Raw genomic sequence first — 22,921 nt, 5'->3', positions numbered from 1 at the left:
GAACAGCTTCATGCACCACTCCAGCTTCATCCCCCTTTAGAGGACCCATGCTGGGAAGAGTCCTGGGGATCCGTGTTGCCCATGATCCATACTGGGAAGACACCTGTCCCTTTTCCTGCCCGTGACATGATGTGGGATTGAAGAACATGATGGTCTGGCCATGGCCCTTTCATTACATTCACTCCCACCTCAGGCCATTGCCAGGGACAGGAAAGGGACTCTCTCTCTCTGTCCCTGAGGAGAAGGGTGTCCTTTCCAGGCAGGGGAAATTGTGGCTGGGAAGAGACAGTCAGTTGTGTTTAGTTTTCCTTGTCAAAGTTTTGTTTATCCCTTCTCTTATCAATATTGTTTCTGTTCCATTTTTTCCTTATCTCGTTGCTGTTCCCAATAAATTGTTCTTATCCCAGCCCAGGATCTTTGCCTTTTGTGCTTTCCATGGGAGGCGGGAGGGCAGTGAGGGCAGCGCGGTTTTAGCAGGAGCAGGAAATTGGGGAATCCCATTCCTGAAGCCCGGCCCGTGGAAAGCGAGCATCCCAGCTGGTGCCAGCCCTGGTGTTCATGGCAACCACCCCGGCATGGGGTCTCCATGGAGCTGCCAAGGGACTGAGCATAGCAACAGGGGGGTGGTGATGGTTTCCATGGAAACTGACCATAGCAACAGGGGGCTGGTGATGGTTGCCATGGAAACTGACCATAGCAACAGGAGTCTGGGATGGTTGCCTGCTAAGGATCAGATTTGTCACAGGCCCTCAGAGGGGTTTCATGGGGACTTTCCAAGAGTTTCCAGGCTGTTCCAGAGCTGGAATGTCACAGGCAGAGACAGGGGCTCCATGGAGACCTCCCAGGGGTTTCTGGGGATGGTAAAGAGCCCTGTGGTCAGAGGCAGTCACAGCCATTCCATGGTGACATCCCAGGGCACCTTGGGCTGCAAAGGCACCCATTTGTCACAGGCACTCACGGGGGCTCCACGGTGACATCCCAGGAGTCCCCAGGCTGCCAAAGAGCCGGGATGGCCCAGACACTCACAGGGGTTCCTGTCATGGCCACAGTGGGAACTTCAGGTAAAGTTTATTAGAGAAGCTCCTGTTGGGTCACAAGATGCAGAAAGGATTCCCAATAGTCCCCATAGATCCTCAAATGTCTCCGGTGAGTCAGAGATGACACAGACTCAGATCAGAAGGCTAAGGGCTAAAAGCCACCCATTTTTTCAATCCTCTTCCTTTTGACCTTGGTTTTCTACAGGTGGACCTCATTGGTCATTTAATCAAAACATTTCACATGATTTGCTGATTAAGACAACCCCCTTCAGTAAACAACTTTATGGAAAAAACAACCTATTACAGACACCACCTGTCGATAATTTACAATTCTTTCTCTCCAGCTTCCTAATGGTTCCCAATCTAATTAATGGGAAAACTCTCTTGCTTTCTGTGTCTCTGACCAGACTCTCATATCCACAGAAAAATACCTCCAAGGACCTCCAGGCTTTGTAATCTCCTTCTGTGAGAGGAGCAGCTGGCTCCAATCCCAGCCTCAGACTTTTACAGAGTTCATGGGTAAAGAATTATCAAGGTGAAATTTAACCTTTAGCATTTGTCCCACAGGATTAAGGATGACAAAGCATATATATTTATAAAAAATTTCTATTATCTCTTATGGTAACAATTAGACAAAATTATCTTATCTTAATCAGAAATATTTAGTCCAAGGTAGAGGAACTGTACCATATTATATTATATTATATTAATTTCTAGAAAGCACTCAGAAGGGATTTCAAAGCAATTTTATTAAAGGAAAAGAAGCTGTTTTTAAGGAGAGATTGATGTCACTCCCACAGACCAATGACCTTTGGCTCAGCCCGGAGCAGTGACCTTGAGGGGTGTCCCGACTGCAGGGAGGAATCTCCACACCCCCCAGGAAGGGAAATGTCAGGGAATGCTGCCTTTAAAATTTGGGATGGGGCTTTTCTAGTCTGAGGTGCTGCTCTGTCAGTCAGATGTGCCCAGGCTGGGCCAGCTCAGCAGCTCTGCAGAAGCTCTCACTGGTGTCACTTGGTTGTTCCTTTCTCTGGGGATTTTCCAGAACTGTCACAGCTTCAGCTCCCTCTGAGGATGTTGAACTTTGGGATGGAGGAGTCAGGCTGGTTTCTGCATTATTCACCCCAAAAGCACCGTGACCCCCACCCCTCTTCATTTCCCACTGGGGGTTTTGCAAACATGGTGTTGCTGGAGTTGTTGGAGGCCATTGCAGGCAGAGCCTCCTGCTCCAGCAGGAACTGCCTTTCCTGTGCCATCAGCAGGGCAGGTCCCGCTGCAGGAAAAGCCCCAGGCCAGCCCCAGCACAGGGAAGGCCTCGGGCACAAGGGCAGAGTGCCGTGCTGGGAACTGTGCCAGGGACAGCCTGAGGCACCAAAGGCACCTTGGCAGCAGCAGCTGCTTGCAGGCCATGGCCAGAAGCCTCCCTTGGCAGCCCGGCCTGGTGGCCACCACTGCAGAGCTGCTGCCTCAGGGCTCATTCCTGGCTGGCCTCTGAAAAGCCACTTCTGCTCCAGGAACCTGACTGGGAAGCCATTTGCCTCAGCACCTTGGGGACAAGATATCAATGACAAAACTCTTCATGCCAGCAGAGCCAAGGCAGGGGCCAGAGGAAAGGGGAGAGCTAGGCCCAGGGGACAGGGCTGCCATGGTGATGGCTGTGAGGTCACTGCCCCTGCAGCAGCCTGGCTGCCCTCAGCAGACATTCTGGCCAGAAGCGTTGTGAGGGCACCCAGCACATCAGAGAACCCACACTACAGGAATTCTGTCCTTGGGGAGGGCAGGGGGTTTCACTGGGTCAGGTTGCACAAAGCTCCTGCTCTTGGACAATTCCTGGGATGGGGAATCCACTTCTCTGGAATAACTCTTGCAGCTTTGTGCCACTGCAATAACTGTAAAATATTTCCTCTTCTAACAAATGTAAATCCACCCTCATTCAGTTTAGAGATATTGACCCTTGTTCTGTCATGGCAAGATTTGGGAGAAAATAACTGTGATCACTATTTTTCCATTTTCACAGACCTTGGAGAGGACCCAAAAATCTCCCAAGATGGGCTTTGGAGGCCTCATCACAAAACCAGCAGGGAAAGTCTGCAGGCTCTGGGGTCAGTGGTGTGGAGACTGAGGACAGAACAGGAATAGCCTGGGAGGGATGGAGGGGTGGTTTCAGAGAGGCTGGAGCTTTCTTCCTAGAGGATATAAGCATGAGAAGAAAACAATAGCACCAAGGGCAGCTGGGGAGGCCCAGAGTGGACACCAGGAGAAAGGAATTTCCCTGCCAGGGCAGGGCTGTGGTGCAGCACGTCCCCCAGCAGGAGCCTGGAGCAGCCCAAGGCTTTGTGTGGGCAGGCAGAGGCAGGCAGGAGGCAGAGCTGTCAGCAAAGGAAGGGGCCAGCCAGGTGGGGCAGCCGGGGGATGCCCACAGCCTGCAGGGACAGAGGCGCAGGTTTGCTCAGCACCAGAGACACCTTTGCCTTGCTTGTCCCCAGCTGTCATCACTGCCACCAGTGTTCTGCTCTACCTGGAACCTGGGGACACTTTCTCACTCCTGTCCCTCAGATGGATCTATTTAAAGTATGGTAAATTTCAATTTCACACTCTCTTTTTGAGGGCCTGAGAAGTTTTTTGAGCACACTGTGAGGGACTGAGTCTGATGCAAAGAGCACCAAAGCCCCAGAGGGTCATTCAAGTCCTTGTGCTGTGTCTGTGCTGCTGAGCTGGGCCGGGCTCCTGGCCCAGAGGCAGCTCCTGGCAAGGGCAGCAGAGCTGCAGAGAGACAGCTCTGGCCAGGAGCAGCTCCTGTGCACAGCCCAGCAGGGCTGGGGCACTGCCAGGGCCCCTCAGGGACACCGGCAGGGCACAGACAGAGCTCCCAGGGGCTCAGCACTGGCAGGGGCTGTGGCATGTCCCAGAGGGGGCTGTGTCCCAGCAGCTCCTCTGGGGCTGTGTCATGGAGGCACAGAGCAGCTGTGATGTCAGCAAGGGGCTGTGTGACAGCCCAGAGTGGGCTGTGTGAGGTCACAGATTGGGCTATGACATCACAGAGTTTGTTGTGTGAGGTCACTGAGCAGCTATGGCATCATAGAGGGGAAACTGTGTGACATCACAGAGCAGTCTGTGAGATCATGGCATGGCTGTATGACATCATAGAGCTGGCTGTGAGGTCAAAGTGTGTGCTGTGACATCACAGAGTGTCAGTATGACATCACATAGAGGGCTTTGTGACATCACTGAGGGGATTGTGACATCACACAGCTGTCTGTGACATCATAGTGTGAGGCCAGAGAGCAGATCTTGCCATCATAGAGGGTGGCTCTGTGACATGAGGGAGGGGGTTGTTACATCACCGGGTGGCTGCGTAAAATCATAGAGCAGCCTGTGACATCACAGAACAGACTATGACATCGCAGTGTGACTCTTTGACATCAGAGTCTTCTGTGACATCACAGAGCAGCTGTGTAACATCACAGGGGACTATGTGAAATCATAGGAGGCAATATGACATCACAGGAGTCTTTGTGATATCACAGAGATGGCTGTGTGACATCACAGGGGCTGTGCGATGTCACTGGGGAGGTCACTCTGCCCCGGCCCCCCTCACAATTCCCCCCAGAGCAGTCCAACCCTGCTCGTGCACAGCGGGGTCCCCTGTCCCCCCGGGTCCCCACGCCCCCGGCGCCGCAGCCTCCTCCAGAGGATGTTCCACGAGATTGACCCCAGAGCCTGACACGGGGACGGGGGGCCGGGGCCCTGGGGGTGGCACAGGGGGACAGGGACCCCCCGGCAGCGTCCCCGTGTCCCCCAGGGCCAGAGCCTGGGCCAGGGCTCCTTCACCCTGGTACCAACGAGGCCTTGAGAGCGCTGAAAAAATCCCCAGCAAGGGATCAGCAAAAACCAGATTTAATATTAAGGGACAGCAGCACAAAGTTCCTTGGCAAGAGTCACTCTGCTCCTGACTGGACACTTCAGGCACACCAAGGAAACAAAGCAACAACAAAACCAAACAAAATCCAGGCAATCAAACCAGAAATGAACCCAGAGCTGTCCCTGTGTGTGTGTATGAGACACAAGGGCAGTGAGGGTAAAATAAATATGGCCCAAAAGCTTAACAGAGCTCAAACTTTATAGGACTTAACATAACCTTAATTGATACCTTCAAATTCATAATTAGCTGGAAAACAGCACTCAACAGTATCTAACCTAACTTTTAATGTATGACTTTGCAATTTAACAGAGGAATAACACTTAACAGTATTTAACTCTGCTTATAACTTATATTAAGCAACTTAGCAAAAGAACAACTCTTAACAGCATTTAACTTCACTTAGACCTCAGGACTTAACCTCACTTGCAGGCCTGACTGACTCAGCTATCCAAGGCTCCCAAACCCCTCAGAGAGCAGCATTTCTGCCACATTTCCCCAGCACAGGCACTCCTGTGTCCACACAGACACAAAGAGTCAGTGCAAGGCACCTGGGAGAAATTCCCCTGAGGGCAGGAAATGCTCCCCGTGGATCCTTTGGCATCTCCCCAGCGGGTGAAGGGTTGAGCCTGGAAGAGTGGGGGGATCGGCCCAGGCTCCGTCGTTGTTGGGGATCCCCGAGTGCAGCAAACGGGAGACTTCCCGACTGGGAGAGGCCCCACTCAGAGGGAGTCGCTGGCCCAGGAGAGCTCCAAGGGTTCCTATTGGAGCACTGTTTGCAGGGCCCCAAGAGAGGGGCTTCAGTCCCAGCAATGGTTCATCCTGGCCGCACTGGGCACCAACAGCTTTCTTTGGCAGGGTGAGAACAGGGATGTTGTGCCACTGAGGGAACAAAACCAGTTCCCAGGGCTGCTCCTCCAGAAAGCAGGAGCTGGTTGGGCAGCAGCAGTGCCTGGAGCAGACAGTGTTTGTGATGAGCTGCAGAGGAGCTGAGCCCAGGGGCTGTTGGCCAAGGCCGAGTCCCAAGGAGCATTTCTCAGCTGGCAGGGCGGCCTGAGAAGGGGAGGGGGGAATGCAGCAGCACAGGGCCCATGGAACCAAGGGAGCATTGTGACACTGTGAGGCCCCATGGAACCAGTGAGACCATTGTGACCCTGGGGGTCCCCACACAACCAAGAGGACCATTGTGATACTGTAGGGCCTCATGAAACCAAGAGGCCTTTGTGACACTGCAGGGCTGCATGTAGCCAACATTGTGACATTTTGACATTGTGGAACCTCGTGTCATCAGGGATCCACTGTGACACTGGGAGCCAAAGGAGACCATTGTGACACTGCAAGGCTGCATGGAAACTTGGGACCATTGTTACATTGTGGAACCCCATTGAACCAAGGGTTCATTGTGACACTGCAGGGCTGCATGGATCCAAAGCTCCAGGGCTACACAGAAGGGCCTCCAGTTATCAATGGTCCATTGTGTCACTGTGGAGCCAAAGGAGACCATTGTGACACTGCAAACCCCCAGGGTCCAAAGGTCCATTGTGACAGTGCAGGGCTCATGGAACAGACGAGTCACGTGTCATTGTGGGGCCTGGGGAACCACGGAGACCATTGTGACACTGCAAGGCCTCATGGCATCATTGGGACCATTGTGACACTGCAGGGCTTTATGAAATCTTGGGGCCACTGTGACACTGTGCAACCCAATCAAAAGAAGGGTCTATTGTGAGACTGCTGGACCCCATGGAATCAAAGCACCATCATGACACTGCGGGGCCCCATGGGTCCAAGGAGCCCTTGTGACACTATGGGGGCCATAAAACCAAAAGAACATGGAACAGCTCTGGCTGGCTTGGCCTCCCAGGGACCACCTGACTGGTCCAGCTGACCTTGGCATGGGAAAGGTCTCTTCTCATTTGCTGCTGAAACACTGGGGCTCCGTGCTTTCCTTCCCAATGGAAAAGAACTCTCCTTCCCCTCCAGGCCGCCACGGCCTGAACTGGGATTTCACCTTCAAATTTCCTTATATCCAGAGATTGTTCACATAGGAATATTGCCAGGACAAGTCTGGCTGGCAATGGTTTCACAAGGGTCACCTCTCATCTGTCCCCTAAACACTGGGGAAGGCTCCATGCTCTCTTTCCTATGAAAAAGAACTGTCCTGCTTCTCCAGGAACCTATGGCCGAGATTGGGATTCCACCTCCAAAATTCCTTAAATCCAAAGTCTGCTTTTAGACAAAATCTGCCATTCTCACAAGTCTGGCTGGCCTTGGCCTAGTGAGGCTCTCACCTGCCTTCCAAACACTGGAGCTCTGTGCTTTCCTTCCTCCGGAAAAGAACTGCCCTTCTAGTCCAGGTGCCCATGGCCAAATTTCGGTTCTACCTCCAACATTCCAACATTTGGGTTCTACCTCCAACATTCACAACATATTGTGCCAGACTGGAGGAGATTGTTGGCTTGAAACATTTCATGTGTGGGGGGAGGAAGGGGCAGGTGCAGCCCTGCCCTGCCCTGGAAGCCCAGCCTTGCCCTGCCCTGGAACCCCAATCCCCCCAGAGCCTCTATCCCAGCCCAGCAGTGGCTGCCAGTCCCTGGCACAGCACAGGCAATGCTCCACAGCCACCTCTGCAGCCCCAGCCCAGCTCCTGAGGGACCAAATGAGCCCAAGCCCCACCTGGGGGAAGGGCCCAGCAAGACCAAGGGGTATTGAAGGCTGACCACAAGGCAAGCACACATCTTGTCCCTACCTCCTCTTGGAATTTCCATCTGAAATGTCCTGGTATCCAGGGGTTGCAAGGCGTGTGTGTGCTTCTCTAAATCTTATTTGTCTTTTCCTTATTCCCTCTTCTTGCAAAATTTGAGTAACCTAAAATGGAACAGGCTTAGAGTTTGGGAAATTGAATGAGCTTTCTTTGGGAAATTGAATTGAACTTCTAATGTTATTAGAAGTGTTTCTTGTTAATTGAATGTTGTATTAAACATTTGCCAAAGTTTCTCTGATATTCTAAAGTTGCCAGTAAAGTTCCTGTTTTGTTGTTTAGAGCTCCTGAGAATCTCTTGCTGATATTTCTCCAGTGTGTCCAACTCAGTGTACACAAACAATTGTAATTCCTTTTAAATGTCTCCTTGAGAAAGTTGTTTGGGGGATGGGAGTCAGGGCTTGTGTGTCCTGCTTGGCCCAGCCCAGGCAGGGCTTTCCCAGCCACATTCCACACTCCATTGCCCAGCTGGAGCCGCTGGTGCCTCTGAGTTGTGCTGCCCCAGCCCCAGGGACGCTCTCCTTGTCTGCCCATTCCCCCACGGTCTCTGGGCAGGGATGGCCTCACTGGGGGCTGCTGACATCCTCAGCAACTTGGAGGCTGCTGCTGAATTTCACTGCTCCAGAGGCTTGTTCAGCCTTCAGCTCTTCAGTGCAGGAATTCAGTGTCCCAGGGCTCATGAACATTCAGAACACCTTACAAGCCAAGCCTCTGGGAATCATTTGATTTTAATTTTTACTCTTTTGTGGTTAATTAGACAGATTTCAGTAGTGTATTCAAACTGAATATGTTCTTTTTAAAAAGACAATGAGAAAACATTTTTAAGTCCTGCTTAACTTATTCTTCTATGAATTCATTGATATGTGCAGTCTCCAATTGACACTGAATCCAAGTACCTCCTCAAGCAGTTTGAATTGATATGAAAATCAAGACCCTCCATGGCTGACAATCAATCAGACTCTGTCCCTACCCCCAGCCCACCATTTCCCCCATCCAAGCCCTGGCACTCAGAGCAGCCTTGTGCAAATCTGAGCTCCCTCCAGCCCAGGCTGCACCTGCAGCTTTCAGCTCCTTGGCTCCAACTCCCACCTGCTTTCCTTGGAGAAGGAGCTGCCCGAGACACAGAGGGATGTTCATTTCTTGTCAGCCAACAAATCCAAGGGAAGGCACAGCTCCATCAAATGCAAAAGTCATTCCTCTGCTGGACATTAAATCCACTTTGCACAGCAGACAGTCTCAGAGCAATGGAAAACACCTTCTGTGCCCAGCACAGATCCCAAGGTCCCCCCCAAACCCTCCCTGCCCCGATTCTGCCCAGATTTGCTCTTTGCACACACGAGTCACACACTGAAATCAGGAGCCCCTTCCATGCCCAGAGGGAGGAAAAGAGAGAAAGGGGATGAAGAGCTCTCCTGTGCAGAGCCAAGGTCCAAGTGCAGCCCCTGCAGTAGGACCACAACTCATCAGGTTTGTGTCCTTTGGGCTCAGGGACTGGTGACACTCAGAGGCACAGAAATGTTTCTTGCCAACAAACACAAGTTGAACATTTGAACAGTTTAATAACCATCACAGCTCTTCCCTCAGCTCTCCGGGATGTCCCAGCAGCATCTGACATGTCCACCATCCCCAAGGGATTTCTTACGGGGACAGTTTTAGACAGAGACCTAGGCAAAGGTAATTTAGTGATACATATAAACACAATTAGGATGTTTATATGTAATGTGGACTTGTATATGTAATATCTGAAGTTCAAATATATACCACTAATGTGGTATATATTTGAACTTCAGAAAGACTGTCCACTAGCTGAAGCTCAAAGCATGAAACCAGTCATTTCAGAGGAACTTGAATGACCACAGAGCATCTGGATGAGAAAATCTGGGAGTGATGGAAAGGACATAGATCCAGTTGCTCTAAATGAAGAGATGTTCTTAGACATGGACATTTAAACAGGAGAGCAAGAAACACATGAAGGAGGTGGGGTCATTAAATATTAGAGTGAACGTCAGTGGCAAAGGTAGAGGGGAAGATGAGTATTTCATCTCCTGCCATCAGTAGAAGAATCCAGTAGATACAGGAAATTCCTGTTCCTGATGGGAAAAGTTTGCCATTTCTTAAAAGTACTCAAGTGACCCAGAAAATAAACATTTGCTTGTATATTATAAAACTAACAGGTATTAAAACCTGTGCCCCATTCCAGGAAGACATCAGCTGTGTGCCCATGAACAGGCAGTGCCACTTGTGCCCTGAGGTGCCCAGCTGGGATTGGATCTCTCCCAGAGCACCTGAGGGAGAGCAGAGCACCTTGCAAGCTGCAGGTCCCTGACAGCCCCGCAGGGCTCCTGCCCCATCAACATCTGCTCTGCTCCAGTCTGAAACAGGGCCCAGCATGGTGCCGGGATCATCAGAGACCTGAGGTGTGTGCTGGAATTCAATGGCCTCCCCATCCCGCAGCAGCCCTGCATTTCCCTGCTGCAGCCTTGGTCTCCAGCCCAGCCATGGAGGCTCTTTAGGCTCTGGAGTGTTGCTGCAGCCCCCAAGGGCAGCTGAGCTCTGCCTTTGGCACAGTCAGGCCTGGCCAGCGCAGGCCATGCTCAGCAATTGCTTGTGTGTGCCTGGCCTTGCTGTCAGCCCCGGCAGCGGCTGCGTGGCCCCTTTGTGGCCCTGTGCTGGCCCAGCCATGGTGGCCCAGCCCCTGTGCAGGCCCAGCCCAGGCCAGGAGCATTGCGGCTGGGAACGGCCCCTGTGCCGTGGTGCCCATGGCAGCCTTGGGGCTCTGTGCCCCATGGCCTCCCTGCTGGGCAGCCTCTGCCAGCTCCTGCAGAGCCCGTGGCACCTGTGGGGCTGCACAGACAGCCCTGCCCCGGGCTCTGCCGGCCTCTGGGCGAGCAGAGAGGCAGCCAGGGCTGGCCATGGCCGGGAACAGGCCCTGAGCCCTGCAGGAGGATAGAGCTGGGCCACAGCCAAACTCAGCCCAGGCCAAAGCTGGGCTCAGCAGCCAGGGCTGCCAACGCATGGGCACAGAGGCTGGCGCTGACAAATGTCCTGGGCCCCTCCCTGCTCTGTCCATGCCACCAAGGGCACAGAGCAGCCTCCTCTCTGGGCCACTTGCCTGTTTGCAATGCCTTGCACAGGCACTGGCCCTGCCCCACAAGGCCTGGCCTGAGTCCTGCCCCTGCACGCTCAGCCAGGCTGAGATGGACACTGATGGTTTCTGGGCCGGGCTCTCGGAGCCCAGCCCAGCTCCCTGCAAGCTCTGCCAGCTGCCCTGAGCTCTGGGCAGCACCAAGGGCCTCTCTGAGCCCAGCCCAGCCCAGCCGGCTCTGGCCCCACAGCTCAGCTCAGGCCAGGCTGCTCTGGGCACTGGCCCCACGGCCTCAGCCCCTGCCAAGGGCACAGCAGCAGCTGCAGCTGCCACAGGACTCAGCCCCAGCCATGGGGGAAGGTGCTTGGCCAAGGCCAGAGGAGGCTCCCTGGCTGCCCTGTTCCCCTCGGCCTGAGGTGCTGAGAGCTCTGCAGCCCCTGCTGCCATCCCATCTGCCCAGGGCAGCACAAGAGCCCCGGCCTTGGGGCCCTCAAGAGCTGCTCCTGCTCCAGGCCCAGGGCCCGTCCCAGAGCTGGGGCAGCCACAAAGCTGTGCCCATTTCTGTTCATTGCTGCTCTGGTGGGGATGGATCCTCAGCCACTTGGAGGTTGCTGATGAGTTTTACTACACCAGATGCCTCTTCTTTCTTGAATTCTTCAGTTCAGGAATTCAGTGAGGAAAGCTCATAAACATTTGTGCAAAAACTCCAGAACAACAAAAGCCACAGGGAATATTCTACGTATTTATTTATTCTGTGAATAATTAGACAGATTTCAGAAGTGTATTCTAAGTGAATACACTGTATTGAAAACAATGCAGAAAGAAGTGTTTTGTCATGTTAAGTTTTTTTTTCTTGTTTATGGTTTGGTATAATCAATGTCCAATTGATATTGACCCCCAGCACCTTCTAATCCAGTGTGAAGAGATATGATAATCAAGACCCCTCCTGGCTGATAATCAATCAGACTTTGTCCCCACTCCCTCTCCACCATTTCCCTCATCCAGCCCCGGGCACTCCTATGGATCAGGAATGGTGTGGCCAGCAGGGGCAGGGCTGTGATTCTTCCTCTGTGCTTGGCATTGGTTCTGCAGCACCTCATGTGCTGTTTCCAGTTTTGGGCCCCCCAATTTAGGAACAACATGGAGGCGCTGGAGCGTGTGCAGAGAAGGGCAACAAGGCTGGTCAGGGGTCTGAAGCACAAGTCCTGTGAGTAGCAGCTGAGGGAGCTGGGGTTGTTTATCCTGGAGAAGAGGAGGCTCAGGGGAGACCTCATCACTCTCTACAACTCCCTGACAGGAGGGTGCAGCCAGGTGGGGGTCAGGCTCTTCTCCCAGGGAACAGTGACAGGACAAGAGGACACAGCCTTCAGCTGCACCAGGTAAGGTTTAGGCTGGACATTAGAAAATATTCTCCACACAAAGGGTGATTGGGCATTGGAATGGGCTGCCCAGGAAGGTGGGTGAGTCACCAGCTGTGGTGCTGTTTAAGGAAAGACTGGATGTGGCACTCAGCGCCATGGTCTGGGTGACAAGGTGGTGTTGGGTGCCAGGTTGGACTTGATGCTCTCCAAGGTCTTTTCCAGCCTGGTTGATTCTCTGATGATTGTGACACTGCAGGGCCTGGGGAAGCAAGGGGCCATTTTGATACTAAAGGGCCTGGTGGCACTAAGAGGACCATGGTGACACTGTGTACGACATGGCAGCACAGAGCCAAGGGGCCATTGTGACACTGTGGGGCTGAATGGAAGCAAGGAGTCCATGGTGACAGTCTGGGTCCTGGTGGCACCACAGAGGCCACTGTGACCCTGCAGGGCCTTGTGGAACCATGCAGAGCATTGTGACAGAGCAGGACCTGGTGTCACGATGGGGCCATGGTGACACTGCCGAGCCCCATGGAACCAAGGGGCCAGGGCTGCTCCTCAGGGACTCCTGGAATGAAGGAAACATGTTTGACACTGTGGTGGCCCTTGGGACCAAGAGGCCATTGTGACACTGTGGAACCAAGGAGAGCATAGCTGCACTGCCAGACCTCATGGAACCAAGGATCCATTGTGACACTGCAGGGCCTTGGAGACCACGGCACCATTGTGACACTGCAGGGCCCAAGGATCCAAGGGACTTGGTGACTCCAAGGGGTCCCATGGAATCAAAGGGACATTGTGACACTGGGAGCCCTCATGGAATCATGGAGACCATTGGGACATTCTGGGGCCTCATGGAACCATGGTGACATCAAGTTGTCTGGGAGTGTGGATCTGCTGGAGGGTAGGAGGGCTCTGCACAGGGCCCTGGACAGGCTGGATCCAGGGCCCAAATCCAACAAGGTGAGGTTTAACAAGTCCCAGTGCCGGGTCCTGCACTTTGGCCACAACAACCCCTGCAGCGCTACAGGCTGGGGACAGAGTGGCTGGAGAGCAGCCAGGCAGAAAGGGACCTGCAGGGACTGATGGACAGCAGGCTGGACATGAGGCAGCAGTGTGCCCAGGTGGCCAAGAAGGCCAATGGCTGCTGGCCTGGATCAGGAATGGTGTGGCCAGCAGGAGCAGGGCAGGGATTCTTCTCCTGTGATCAGTACTGGTTGGGCAGCACTTCGAGTGCTGTGTCCTGTTCTGGGCCTCCAATTTAGGAAGGACATAGAGGGGCTGGAGGGTGTCCAGAGAAGGGCAACAAGGCTGGGGAGGGGTCAGGAGCACAAGTCCTATGAGGAGTGGCTGAGGGAGCTGGGGTTGTTTATCCTGGAGAAGAGGAGGCTCAGGGCAGACAAGACAGTGTCAGGGCACCGGTTGGACTTGGTGATCTCCAAGGTTTTTTCCAGCCTTGATGATTCTGGGATTCTCTGAAACCACCCTTGGAGCAGTTGCAGGATGAGCCCTGGGCCTCCTCTTCAAGAGCTCCAGCAGCCCAGGTCCCTCAGCTTCTCCTGCCCCAAAGCCCATCCTGTTGTTGGCAGCTGCATGAGGACGCTCTGGGACGCTGCCCTGGGCTGTGCAGCGCACTGGGCATGGATCAGCCCCTGCTCTGCTGCTCCTTCCCGTCTGCCCCAGGGCCCTTGCAGAGCCCCAGCCATGCTGTTTGCCCCCAGCCTGCCCATGGCCAGCCTGGGGCTGCTCACGGGGGTTTCTGTGCTGAGCATTGGCCTGGCCATGTTCTTTATTACAAGTGATTTGCAGAAATTGGCCAGCAGTTTAATGTTTCCGAAAGCATCCAGTCATCAGTCTCCACACTGCAGCCTTGAGCTCCTGGTTCCTCAGGCTGTAGATGAGGGGGTTCAGGACTGGAGGCACCACCGAGTACAGAACTGACAGGGCCAGATTCAGGGATGGGGAGGACATGGAGGGGGGCTTCAGGTAGGCAAACGCTGCAGTGCTGATGAACAGGGAGACCACAGCCAGGTGAGGGAGGCAGGTGGAAAAGGCTTTGTGCCGTCCCTGCTCAGAGGGGATCCTCAGCACAGCCCTGAAGATCTGCACATAGGAGAAAACAATGAACACAAAACACACAAACTTTAAACACACACTAGCAGCAATGAGCCCAAATTCCCTGAGGTAGGATTTGGAGCAAGAGAGCTTGAGTATCTGAGGAATTTCACAGAAGAACTGGCCCAGGGCATTGCCATGGCACAGGGGCAGGGAAAATGTATTGACCGTGTGCAGAAGTGAAAAGAGAAAGGCACTGGCCCAGGCAGCTGCTGCCATGTGGGCACAAGCTCTGCTGCCCAGGAGGGTCCCGTAGTGCAGGGGTTTGCAGATGGACACGTAGCGGTCGTAGCACATCACGGTCAGCAGATAAAACTCTGTTGCTGCACAGAAAACAAAAAAAAACACTTGGGAAGCACATCCAGTGTAGGAGATGGTGCTGGTGTCCCAGAGGGAATTGTGCATGGCTTTGGGGACAGTGGTGCAGATGGAGCCCAGGTCAGCGAGGGCCAGGTTGAGCAGGAAGAAGAACATGGGCGTGTGCAGGTGGTGGCCGCAGGCTACGGCGCTGATGATGAGGCCGTTGCCCAGGAGGGCAGCCAGGGAGATGCCCAGCAAGAGGCAGAAGTGCAGGAGCTGCAGCTGCCGCGTGTCTGCCAATGCCAGCAGGAGGAAGTGCCTGATGGAGCTGCTGTTGGACATTTCTTCGGTCTTGGCAAGGGGACCTGTAGAAAAAGTAATCATGGAATATATGGGTTAGGAGAGGACTTGAAACATCCCAGCACAGCCTGGGGGCACTTTCCCCCCACTGCCTGCCCAGGGCTCTGCTGCCTGGAGCTGTCCCTGCCAGCAGCTGCTTCCCTGTGCCCAGGGCTGGGCCCTGCCAGTGCTGCCAGAGCCCAGCCCAGCCCTGGGGGCTCAGCTCTGCCCTGCAGAGCCCTCCCAGCTCAGGCACTGCCCAGGGGCAGCTCTGGCTCTGCAGGCTCTGATGGCAACGTCACAGCAACCCTGAGGAGGCTGGAAAAGCGACACTGATGCTGAATGTGAGCGGCCCTGTTCTGATTTCTTTCACTGCCTTGTTTAATCAGATCAAAGAGAAAATTTTTTTTTTATTTTTCACAGGCTGAACTGAGAGATGAAGATCTATGTGCAATTTCCAACCCAGAGCAGTTGATTAAAAAAGTAGGATATCCACTTTTATACAGCCCATGCCTTGCTGTGCTCCCTGTATAATCTAAATTCTGCAGTTAAATGCCATGCTAGGAGCAGTCCTGAACAATGCAGCATCCTCCCCACACAAGGAGAACACTCCCAAGCCTCACCAGCTGTCTCCTGCCACCCAGATCTTGTCCCCCAGTGCTGGGAGCAGCTGCCAGGGCTGGCTGAGAGCTGTCCCTGGCAGGCAGCAGAGTCCCTGCCCCAGCACAGCGCCCTGGGCTGCAGGACCCTGCTCTGCAGGACAGCCCTGGGCACCCCTGGCTGCTCTGCACAAGAGACAAGCAGAGAATGTACTCACAGGCTCTGCAGGCATTGGGATGTTCCAGCTTGAGGAGATGGCTCCAGGAGCTGCAGCTGCATTGTCCTGCAGCCAGAGGTTCCTGTGCCAAGGGCTGGCAGTGATTGTGCCCCAGGCACTTCTCAGCCCCTTGCCAGCCCTGACTGATTGAAGCTCTCTGTGCCTCTGGGCTGTGCCCGCGCTGGCTGCAGGCAGTGCCCCAGCCCTGCTGGGCTGGCACAAGAGCTGCTCATCCAGAGAAATGTGCTTTTGAAGCTCTTCTTGGTGACCAGGAGCTGCCTCTGTGCCAGGAGCCCAGCCCAGCTCAGCAGCACAGACACAGCACAAGGACTTTAATCAGCCTCTGGGGCTTTGTGCTCAGGCCCTGAAAATCAGTCCCTGAGAGGGAGCTGAAGAAACCTCTCCAGAACTCCAAGTCAGAATCCAACTCCAAAGGTTCTTGGACTTTTAATGGGTCCCAGTGAGGGACACGACTGAGCAAGTGTCCCCAGGCCCCAGGCAGAGCAGAGAACTGCAGGCAGTGATGACAGGTGGGGACAGAGAGAAGCCAAGTCTTGGTGCCCTGGGGCACAGCAGGGTCTGTGCCAGCAAGGGCTGGGAGGAGACACCTTGTCCTGAGGCCCTGGGGCCTCCTGGCACAGCCCCAGCCCAGCTGGGCACTGTCAGCCCCTTGTGCTGCCCTCAGCATCCCCCCCTAGCCCACATCCCAGTGGCCTCAAGGATCTGCTGCAAGGAGTCCCTGGGGAGCCTTGCTCAGCAATGGCCCTGGGGGCTCCTGAATGCTCCCTGCAGGGACTGCAGCTTTTTCAAAGGACTTTGGCTTTGGCTTTTGCCATGGAGTCTCTGAGAGGTTTGTGCAATCATGGCCTCCAATTATCTGCTGTAATTAGTCCCTGGAGATTCTCTGCCGGTTGCAGCATTGATTGGGACTCATTAATACTTCAGGGTACTTAAGTTTTTTAAGCTACTTCCTCTTTCCCTTTTGATACAGACTCTATGAGAAAGATTGTGCATTTACAGGTTCCAATTATCTGCCTAATGAGTCCCTGGAGAGCCCTTATCAGTAACAACATTCAGTGGGCTCATTAATGCTTCAAGGTACTTCAGTTATTTTAAGGTACTTGCTGTTTCCCTTTTGATACAGACTCTGTGAGAGGTTTGTGCAATCATGGCTCCAATTATCTGCTTTAATGAGTCCCTGGAGAGCTCTGTACTCACTGGTGCTCAGTAATGCTTTGAGCTTCTCAAAAATTTTAAGGTAGTTTGGAATTTCCTTTCCACTCTGAGTCTCTGAGATGTTTTTGGTCAATCCTGGCCTCCGATTCTCTCCTCCAAGGAGTCCATGAGGAGCCTGTGTTGGGGATGGACCTCACTGAGACCCATTCATGCTTTGAGACACTTTGGGGTTTTCTTCTGGCTTTGACTCCTGGAAAGGTTTGTGCAATCTCCACTCAGGCCCTGAGGTTCAAGGGCTCAGCTCCAAATGCACCACAGGGCTCATCAGGATGCAGCAAATCCTGACAAACCATGGCTCTGCATTGATTTCCCTCTGCTCGTATGCAGTTTATCAAGGATGTATCTGGAGTGATTTTTGGTTTGCTAATTTGAGATTTCTCACCAATGCACCTATCAGTGCAGTGGGATCAGTGTTGGCTAATTACCATTGCACTCACTGGAATATATTTACTCATTTCCTGCTGTGAGATAGGATTAGGAGAAAGGCAAAGTAGGCTCAAAATTTTAAAAGGGTACACAGAAAAGTTTATTACTAGTAAAAAGAAGAAAGAGTAATAAGGATCTGAACACTTCTCCTTTCCCTACAACATTTTCTTTCTTACTGACAATGTAAGGAGACAAAACCTGAAAGTTTCAGTCAGTTTACACCATCTAGAACAGTCTTTCTTCAGTTCACTTAGGGAGAGGAGTCTCGCTTTCATGCTATGGAGACTTCTCCATAAGAAAAACATTTGCTCGTGGCTCTCAATTCTCATGAAGAGCAGCTGCCCAGAAAATCTGCAACTGTCAAGTCCCTCCCATTTTTCATAGCTTTTCCCACAGCTGTTTTTATGGGCCATGTCAACTAATGGGGTATGAGTTTAAAGATGAGCTGTTCAAGAGCAAAGATTCTCTTCATCTATTTCTGAAATCATCTTCATCTCTGAGAACAGAGATCTTCTTCTCTCCCTGAGGGCACAGGATCTCACCACTCTTCTCTCTTTCTCTGTTTAAACTTCTCATAGGATCACAGCTACTTCAACATTTGCCTACTTTAGCATGGAGGTTTTTGCTGAACAAGTCATCTCCCCATATTTTCAATTAGTTATAGGGAAAAAGAGAGTCTGATATATTAATTACATCATTCTCCACAGCTTTACAAGAGGATTTCAGCCCCAAGATCAAGGCATCTCCTCATCCCTCCCATCTGGGACTCAACTTCCCCTTCATTGACCTCGGTGTCTTCATGTTGCTCCTCTCTGTGCCTGCAGTTTGTCCTTTTCTCTCACTGGAGGGAGGATGGAAGCACTGAAAGAGTTCATATCTCACCCGGGGCCTGCAGATGGTTCCGTGCCCCTGGCCGGGCTCGGTGCTTGCGGCCGGAGCTGTTTTACGATGGAGGTTTCTGCAGCGGCTGCGCTGGGGCTGTATCAGGATGGGCCGCGCTGGGGCAGGGCCAGGATCTCAGCAGCCAGGCCAGAGCACAGCAGCAGCACGGCCGGGGGCCGATGGCTTCTCCTGCCCCTGCCCGGGGCTTGCGGCTGAAGCCCAAGGGCGGCAGAATCTTGGCCGAGCCGGCCCGGCCCGGGGCTGCTCCTGGGGCCCGGCGGATCCTGGCTGGGCCCGGGCTGGCGGCGGGGCAGGGCTCAGCAGGGCCCAGATGTTCCCAACTGCAGCCATGGCCCGGCCCGGCCTCGGCCCCGCGGCCTCCCCTGCCCTGCCCGGCAGCCGATGGGGCCTGGCGGGGTCCCTGGGAAGGGGCCCGGCCCCACGGCAGGAGCCGCCCAGCCCGGCCTGGCTGAGATGGGGCCGGGTCAGCCTTGTTACCTCTGTGCCAGCCAGAAGGGAAAGAGACCCTCCCAGGCTTTCCCATCTTTAACATGTGTCTTCACAGAGGCGTGTACAGTTTCCTTAGTCGTTTAACAGATTGTCAGTTCTCAAAGATAATTACTGATTGTTTTTTTTGTCAGACATGGAGGAAACTGCTAGCAGCTTCTCTTAGAACATCACTTCCATGATGCCAAACCCTCACAACAGCACAGAGCACAGAGTTCCTTTGTCCATATGTAGTAGTCATATGCCCAAGTCCTCAAAAACTCTTCTTGGGAGATCTCTGGGCCCTTTCCAAGGTTTTTTCAACTGAAAACATTCAGCTCAGAGTCTAAGAAAATCACCAGAGGACAGGGCCAGCCTGACCCTGTCTGTCCTGGCTACTTTTGTCTGAGATCAGTCCTTGGATATACAGAATTGAGAGGCCAAATTCTAATTTTGGCCATGGTCCCTGGACCTGAAAGCTGGTTCCTTTCCATAGGAAGGAAGGAACAGAGCCCCAGTGTTTCAGGGGCAGATGAGAAATGGCCACCAGAGGCCAAGGCCAGCCAGAGCAAGCAGGATTTTGTTCTGAGTGATATCCTTGCATATAGGAATTGCTTTAGGGAGAGTTTCAATTTTGGCAATGGGCATCTGAAAAGGGGGGCGGTTCTTTCCCATAGCAAGAAAAGCACGGAGCCCCAGTTTTCCAGGAGCTGATGAGAGGCGGCCCTTGACATTGCAACATCAGCCAGACCTGTCAGGGGACCCCTGGGAAGCCAAACCAGCCGGGCCTGTTCAATGTTCCCTCAGTTCCATGGGGCCCCACAGTGTCCCAATGGTCCCTTGCTTCCCTGAGGCCCTGAGGAGTCATAATGCCCCCTTGGTGACACCAGGCCCTGAAGGGTCCTAATGGTCTCCATGGTTCCATCAGGCCCCACAGAGCCATAATGGTCTCTGGGTTCCATGAAGCCCCACTGTGTCACCATGGCCCCTTGGTTCCATGGGCTCCAGTGGTGCTACAGTGATCCCCTTGGTTCCATGAGGTCCCCACAGTGTCCCAGTGATCTCCATGGGAAGGGAAGAACCCAGCCCCAGTGTTGCAGGGGCAGTCACCAGAGGTCCAGGCCACCCAGGCTTGATGGTACTGGCAGATTGTGCCTGGGAGCAACCCTTGGATATACAGAATTTTGGAGGTGGAATCCCAATTTCAGACATGGACACCTGGAGGATAACGATGCTTGTTTCCATTGGAAAGAAACCATGGAACACTGATACAACAGTGACATTTGGGGATCTATGGGGAGTATTGGGGATCGTTTCTGCACCTCGTGACCCAACAGGAGTTTTTCTAATAAATGTTGCCTGAAGCTCCCACTGTGGTCATGACAGGAGCCCCTGTGAGTGTCTGGGCCATCCCAGCTCTTTGGCAGCCTGGGGACTCCTGGGATGTCACCATGGGATGGCTGTGACTGCCTTTGACCCCAGGGCTCTTTACCATCCCCAGAAAGCCCTGGGAGGTCTCCATGGAGCCCCTGTCCATGCCTGTGGCATTCCAGCTCTGGAACAGACTGGAGACTCTTGGAAAGTCCCCATGGAACCCCTCTGAGGGCCTGTGACAAATCTGATCCTTAGCAGGCAACCATCACCAGCCCCCTGTTGCTATGGTCAGTTTCCATGGCAACCATCACCAGCCCCCTGTTGCTATGCTCTGTCCTTTGGCAGCTCCATGGAGACCCCATGCCAGGGGTGGTTGCCATGGACACCAGCTCAGGCCTGCAGCCAGAGCCCGTTGGCATGGCAACCATTGGCAGCCCCATCCCCAGGCTGATGGGATCCCAGAAGCACAGAATTGGCTGAGCTGGGAGGGACCCATCAGGATCCTCCAGTCCAACTGCTGGCCCTGCACAGGACACCCCAACAATGCCAGCCTGGGCCTCCCATGGAAAGCACAAAAGGCAAAGATCCTGGGCTGGGTTAAGAACAATTTAATGGGAACAGCAACGAGATAAAGAACAAACAGGAACAGAAACAATATTGATAACAGAAGGAATAAATAAAACTGTTTACAGGGAAAACTGCAACACAACTCACAGGGTCTGCCTGGCTACAATATTTCTTGCCTGGAAAGGACACCCTTCTCCTCTGGGAGAGAGAGAGAGTCCCTTTCCTGTCCCTGCAATGATCTGAGGTGGGACTGAATGTAATGACAGGGCCATGGCCAGACCCTCATGTTTTTCAATGCCACATCAGGTCATTGGCAAAGGGCAGGAAAAGGTACAGGTGTCTTCCCAGCATGGATCACAGGGAACATGGATCACCAGGGCTCTTTCCAATCTGGCTTCTCCCATGGGGGATGAAGCTGGAGTGGTGCATGAAGCTGTTCCTGCAATCGAGGAACTTGCAGGGCTTCATTTACTGGTGGCTCCGTTGGTGTCTTGTCAAATGAGAGCTGCTGGTGAAGCTCTTCCCACACTGGGGACACTCGTAGGGCCTCTTCCCACTGTGGATGCGCTGGTGCCTGATGAGGGTGGAATTGTGCTTGAAGCTCTTCCCGCAGTCAGGGCAGTAGAAGGGCCTCTCATCCGTGTGAATGCGCTCATGCAGGTGGAAATTTGAGCTGGTCCGAAACCTCTTCCCACACGTGCGGCACTCGTAGGGTCTCTCCCCAGTGTGGATGAGCTGGTGCCTGATGAGGTGGGACTTGCGCTTGAAGCCCATCCCGCAATCAGGGCAGTGGAAGGGCCTTTCTTCTGTGTGAATCTGCCGGTGCCTGGCGAGATCAGAGCTGGTGTGAAACCTCTTCTGGCACTCAGGACACTCGTAGGGCCTCTCCCCAGTGTGGATGCACTGGTGGGTCAAAAGGGTGGAGCTGCAGCTGAAGCCCTTCCCACACTCCCCACACTCGTAGGGCCATTCCCTGGTGTGGATCATCTGGTGGCTGATCAGGGTGCTGCTCTGCCTGAAGCTCTTCCCACACTCCAAGCACTTGTGGGGCTTTTTCCCATAATGAAGCTGCTCATGGGCCACCAGATCCGAGCTCTGGCTGAAGCTCTGCCCACCTTCCTGGCTCAGGGTGGGTCTTTCCTCCTCAGAGCACCCCGGGCTGGGTTTGGAGCCCCTTCTCCTGTGGGATCTCTGGGACTTGTCCTCCACGTTGGAATTCTGCACTGCAGAGCCACTCAAAATGGCCTCTTCCATGAGGTTCTGCCACAGGGATTTGCCCTCCCTGGTCTCCATCCTCAGCTTCTTCCCTGGGGGAGGAAGGACAAGGAGAGGATGGGATTTGCCTCCGTGCCAGAGGGAAGGGGAAGGAGATCCCCCCAGTGCATCCCTGGCAGGACGGGGTTGGCAGCAGGGTTGTCCTGCAGCCGGGGGCTTTGCTGGGCTGGGAGATGGAGCAGGAGAGAGGGGGAAAGGGGCACTGACTTCCTCCTCACCTGCCTGGGGCTCCTGGGGCACCGTCTTCTTCCTCGCAGCCTCCTCCTCCATCTGGCCAAGTTTAAGGGATGGAAAATCCTGTTTTGAGAAGAAAACAAGGGATAAGTACATTGAATTTTGTACTTGTTTGAAGGCAAACCTGGGGAGGGTCTAAACCAGGATTACAATTTAATAAGGAAATGAAGATCAAGGCAATGATACAGAAACACTGCCTTAAACTGACAGAGTCGGGATATAACCTGACACCCTGCTGGTCAGGCTGGTGGCTGCAGTCCCATTAAATGGTGGCTGCAGTCCTGTTGGAGTGATGAACGTGATTCTGTCCAAGCAGTGATCCTGTAGAAGCGTCTGGTCTTCCTCTGAAGGTCCAGGGGTGGTTCTGGAGCTCTTGTCCTCTGGGAATCCAGTAGGCAAGCTGCTCCTGGTGTTGCAAGGCTCAGCTTATACCCAGGTAGGAATGCTTGGATCCTCCCCCTGGGCGGAGCATCCCACAATGGGAGGATGGAATTTGATCAGTCCTGCAGTGACACCCAATGGCCCATTCCCAGAAGATATCTCCCCTGGAGGGCGTTATCAGGGCTGAGGCATGGAAGAGATCAAGAACACTGCCCCACCTGTTTATAGCAGTTGATGAAGATGGGGATTGAAAACATGCATTTGGTTCCATCTTACATTGCAGCCTGAAACAGTGGGGGAATCCCTGCTCAGGGGGTGAACACCAC

At 53.6% G+C, this 22,921-nt stretch overlaps 2 protein-coding genes across 2 annotated transcripts in view; one reads left to right on the top strand and one right to left on the bottom strand.

Annotated features, from left to right (window-relative positions):
• The window catches only part of LOC139604076 (uncharacterized), a 1,261,625-nt gene that overhangs the window by 322,384 nt on the left and 916,320 nt on the right, over positions 1-22,921 (top strand).
• On the bottom strand, positions 13,988-14,920 carry LOC139603979 (olfactory receptor 14J1-like). The gene has a single exon (XM_071454978.1). The coding sequence runs from the start codon at positions 14,918-14,920 to the stop codon at positions 13,988-13,990; it is 933 nt and encodes a 310-aa protein (XP_071311079.1).

Source organism: Agelaius tricolor, unplaced genomic scaffold (genome assembly GCF_023055355.1).
Source record: "Agelaius tricolor isolate 1412-34295 unplaced genomic scaffold, bAgeTri1.0.p SCAF_43, whole genome shotgun sequence".
NCBI classification, from domain to species: domain Eukaryota; kingdom Metazoa; phylum Chordata; class Aves; order Passeriformes; family Icteridae; genus Agelaius; species Agelaius tricolor.
This window is presented reverse-complemented; position numbering and strand designations above follow the sequence as displayed.

Bases quoted from the DNA above. Each gene is read 5' to 3' on its own strand.
- LOC139603979 (XM_071454978.1), bottom strand. From the start codon at position 14,920: ATGTCCAACAGCAGCTCCATCAGGCACTTCCTCCTGCTGGCATTGGCA.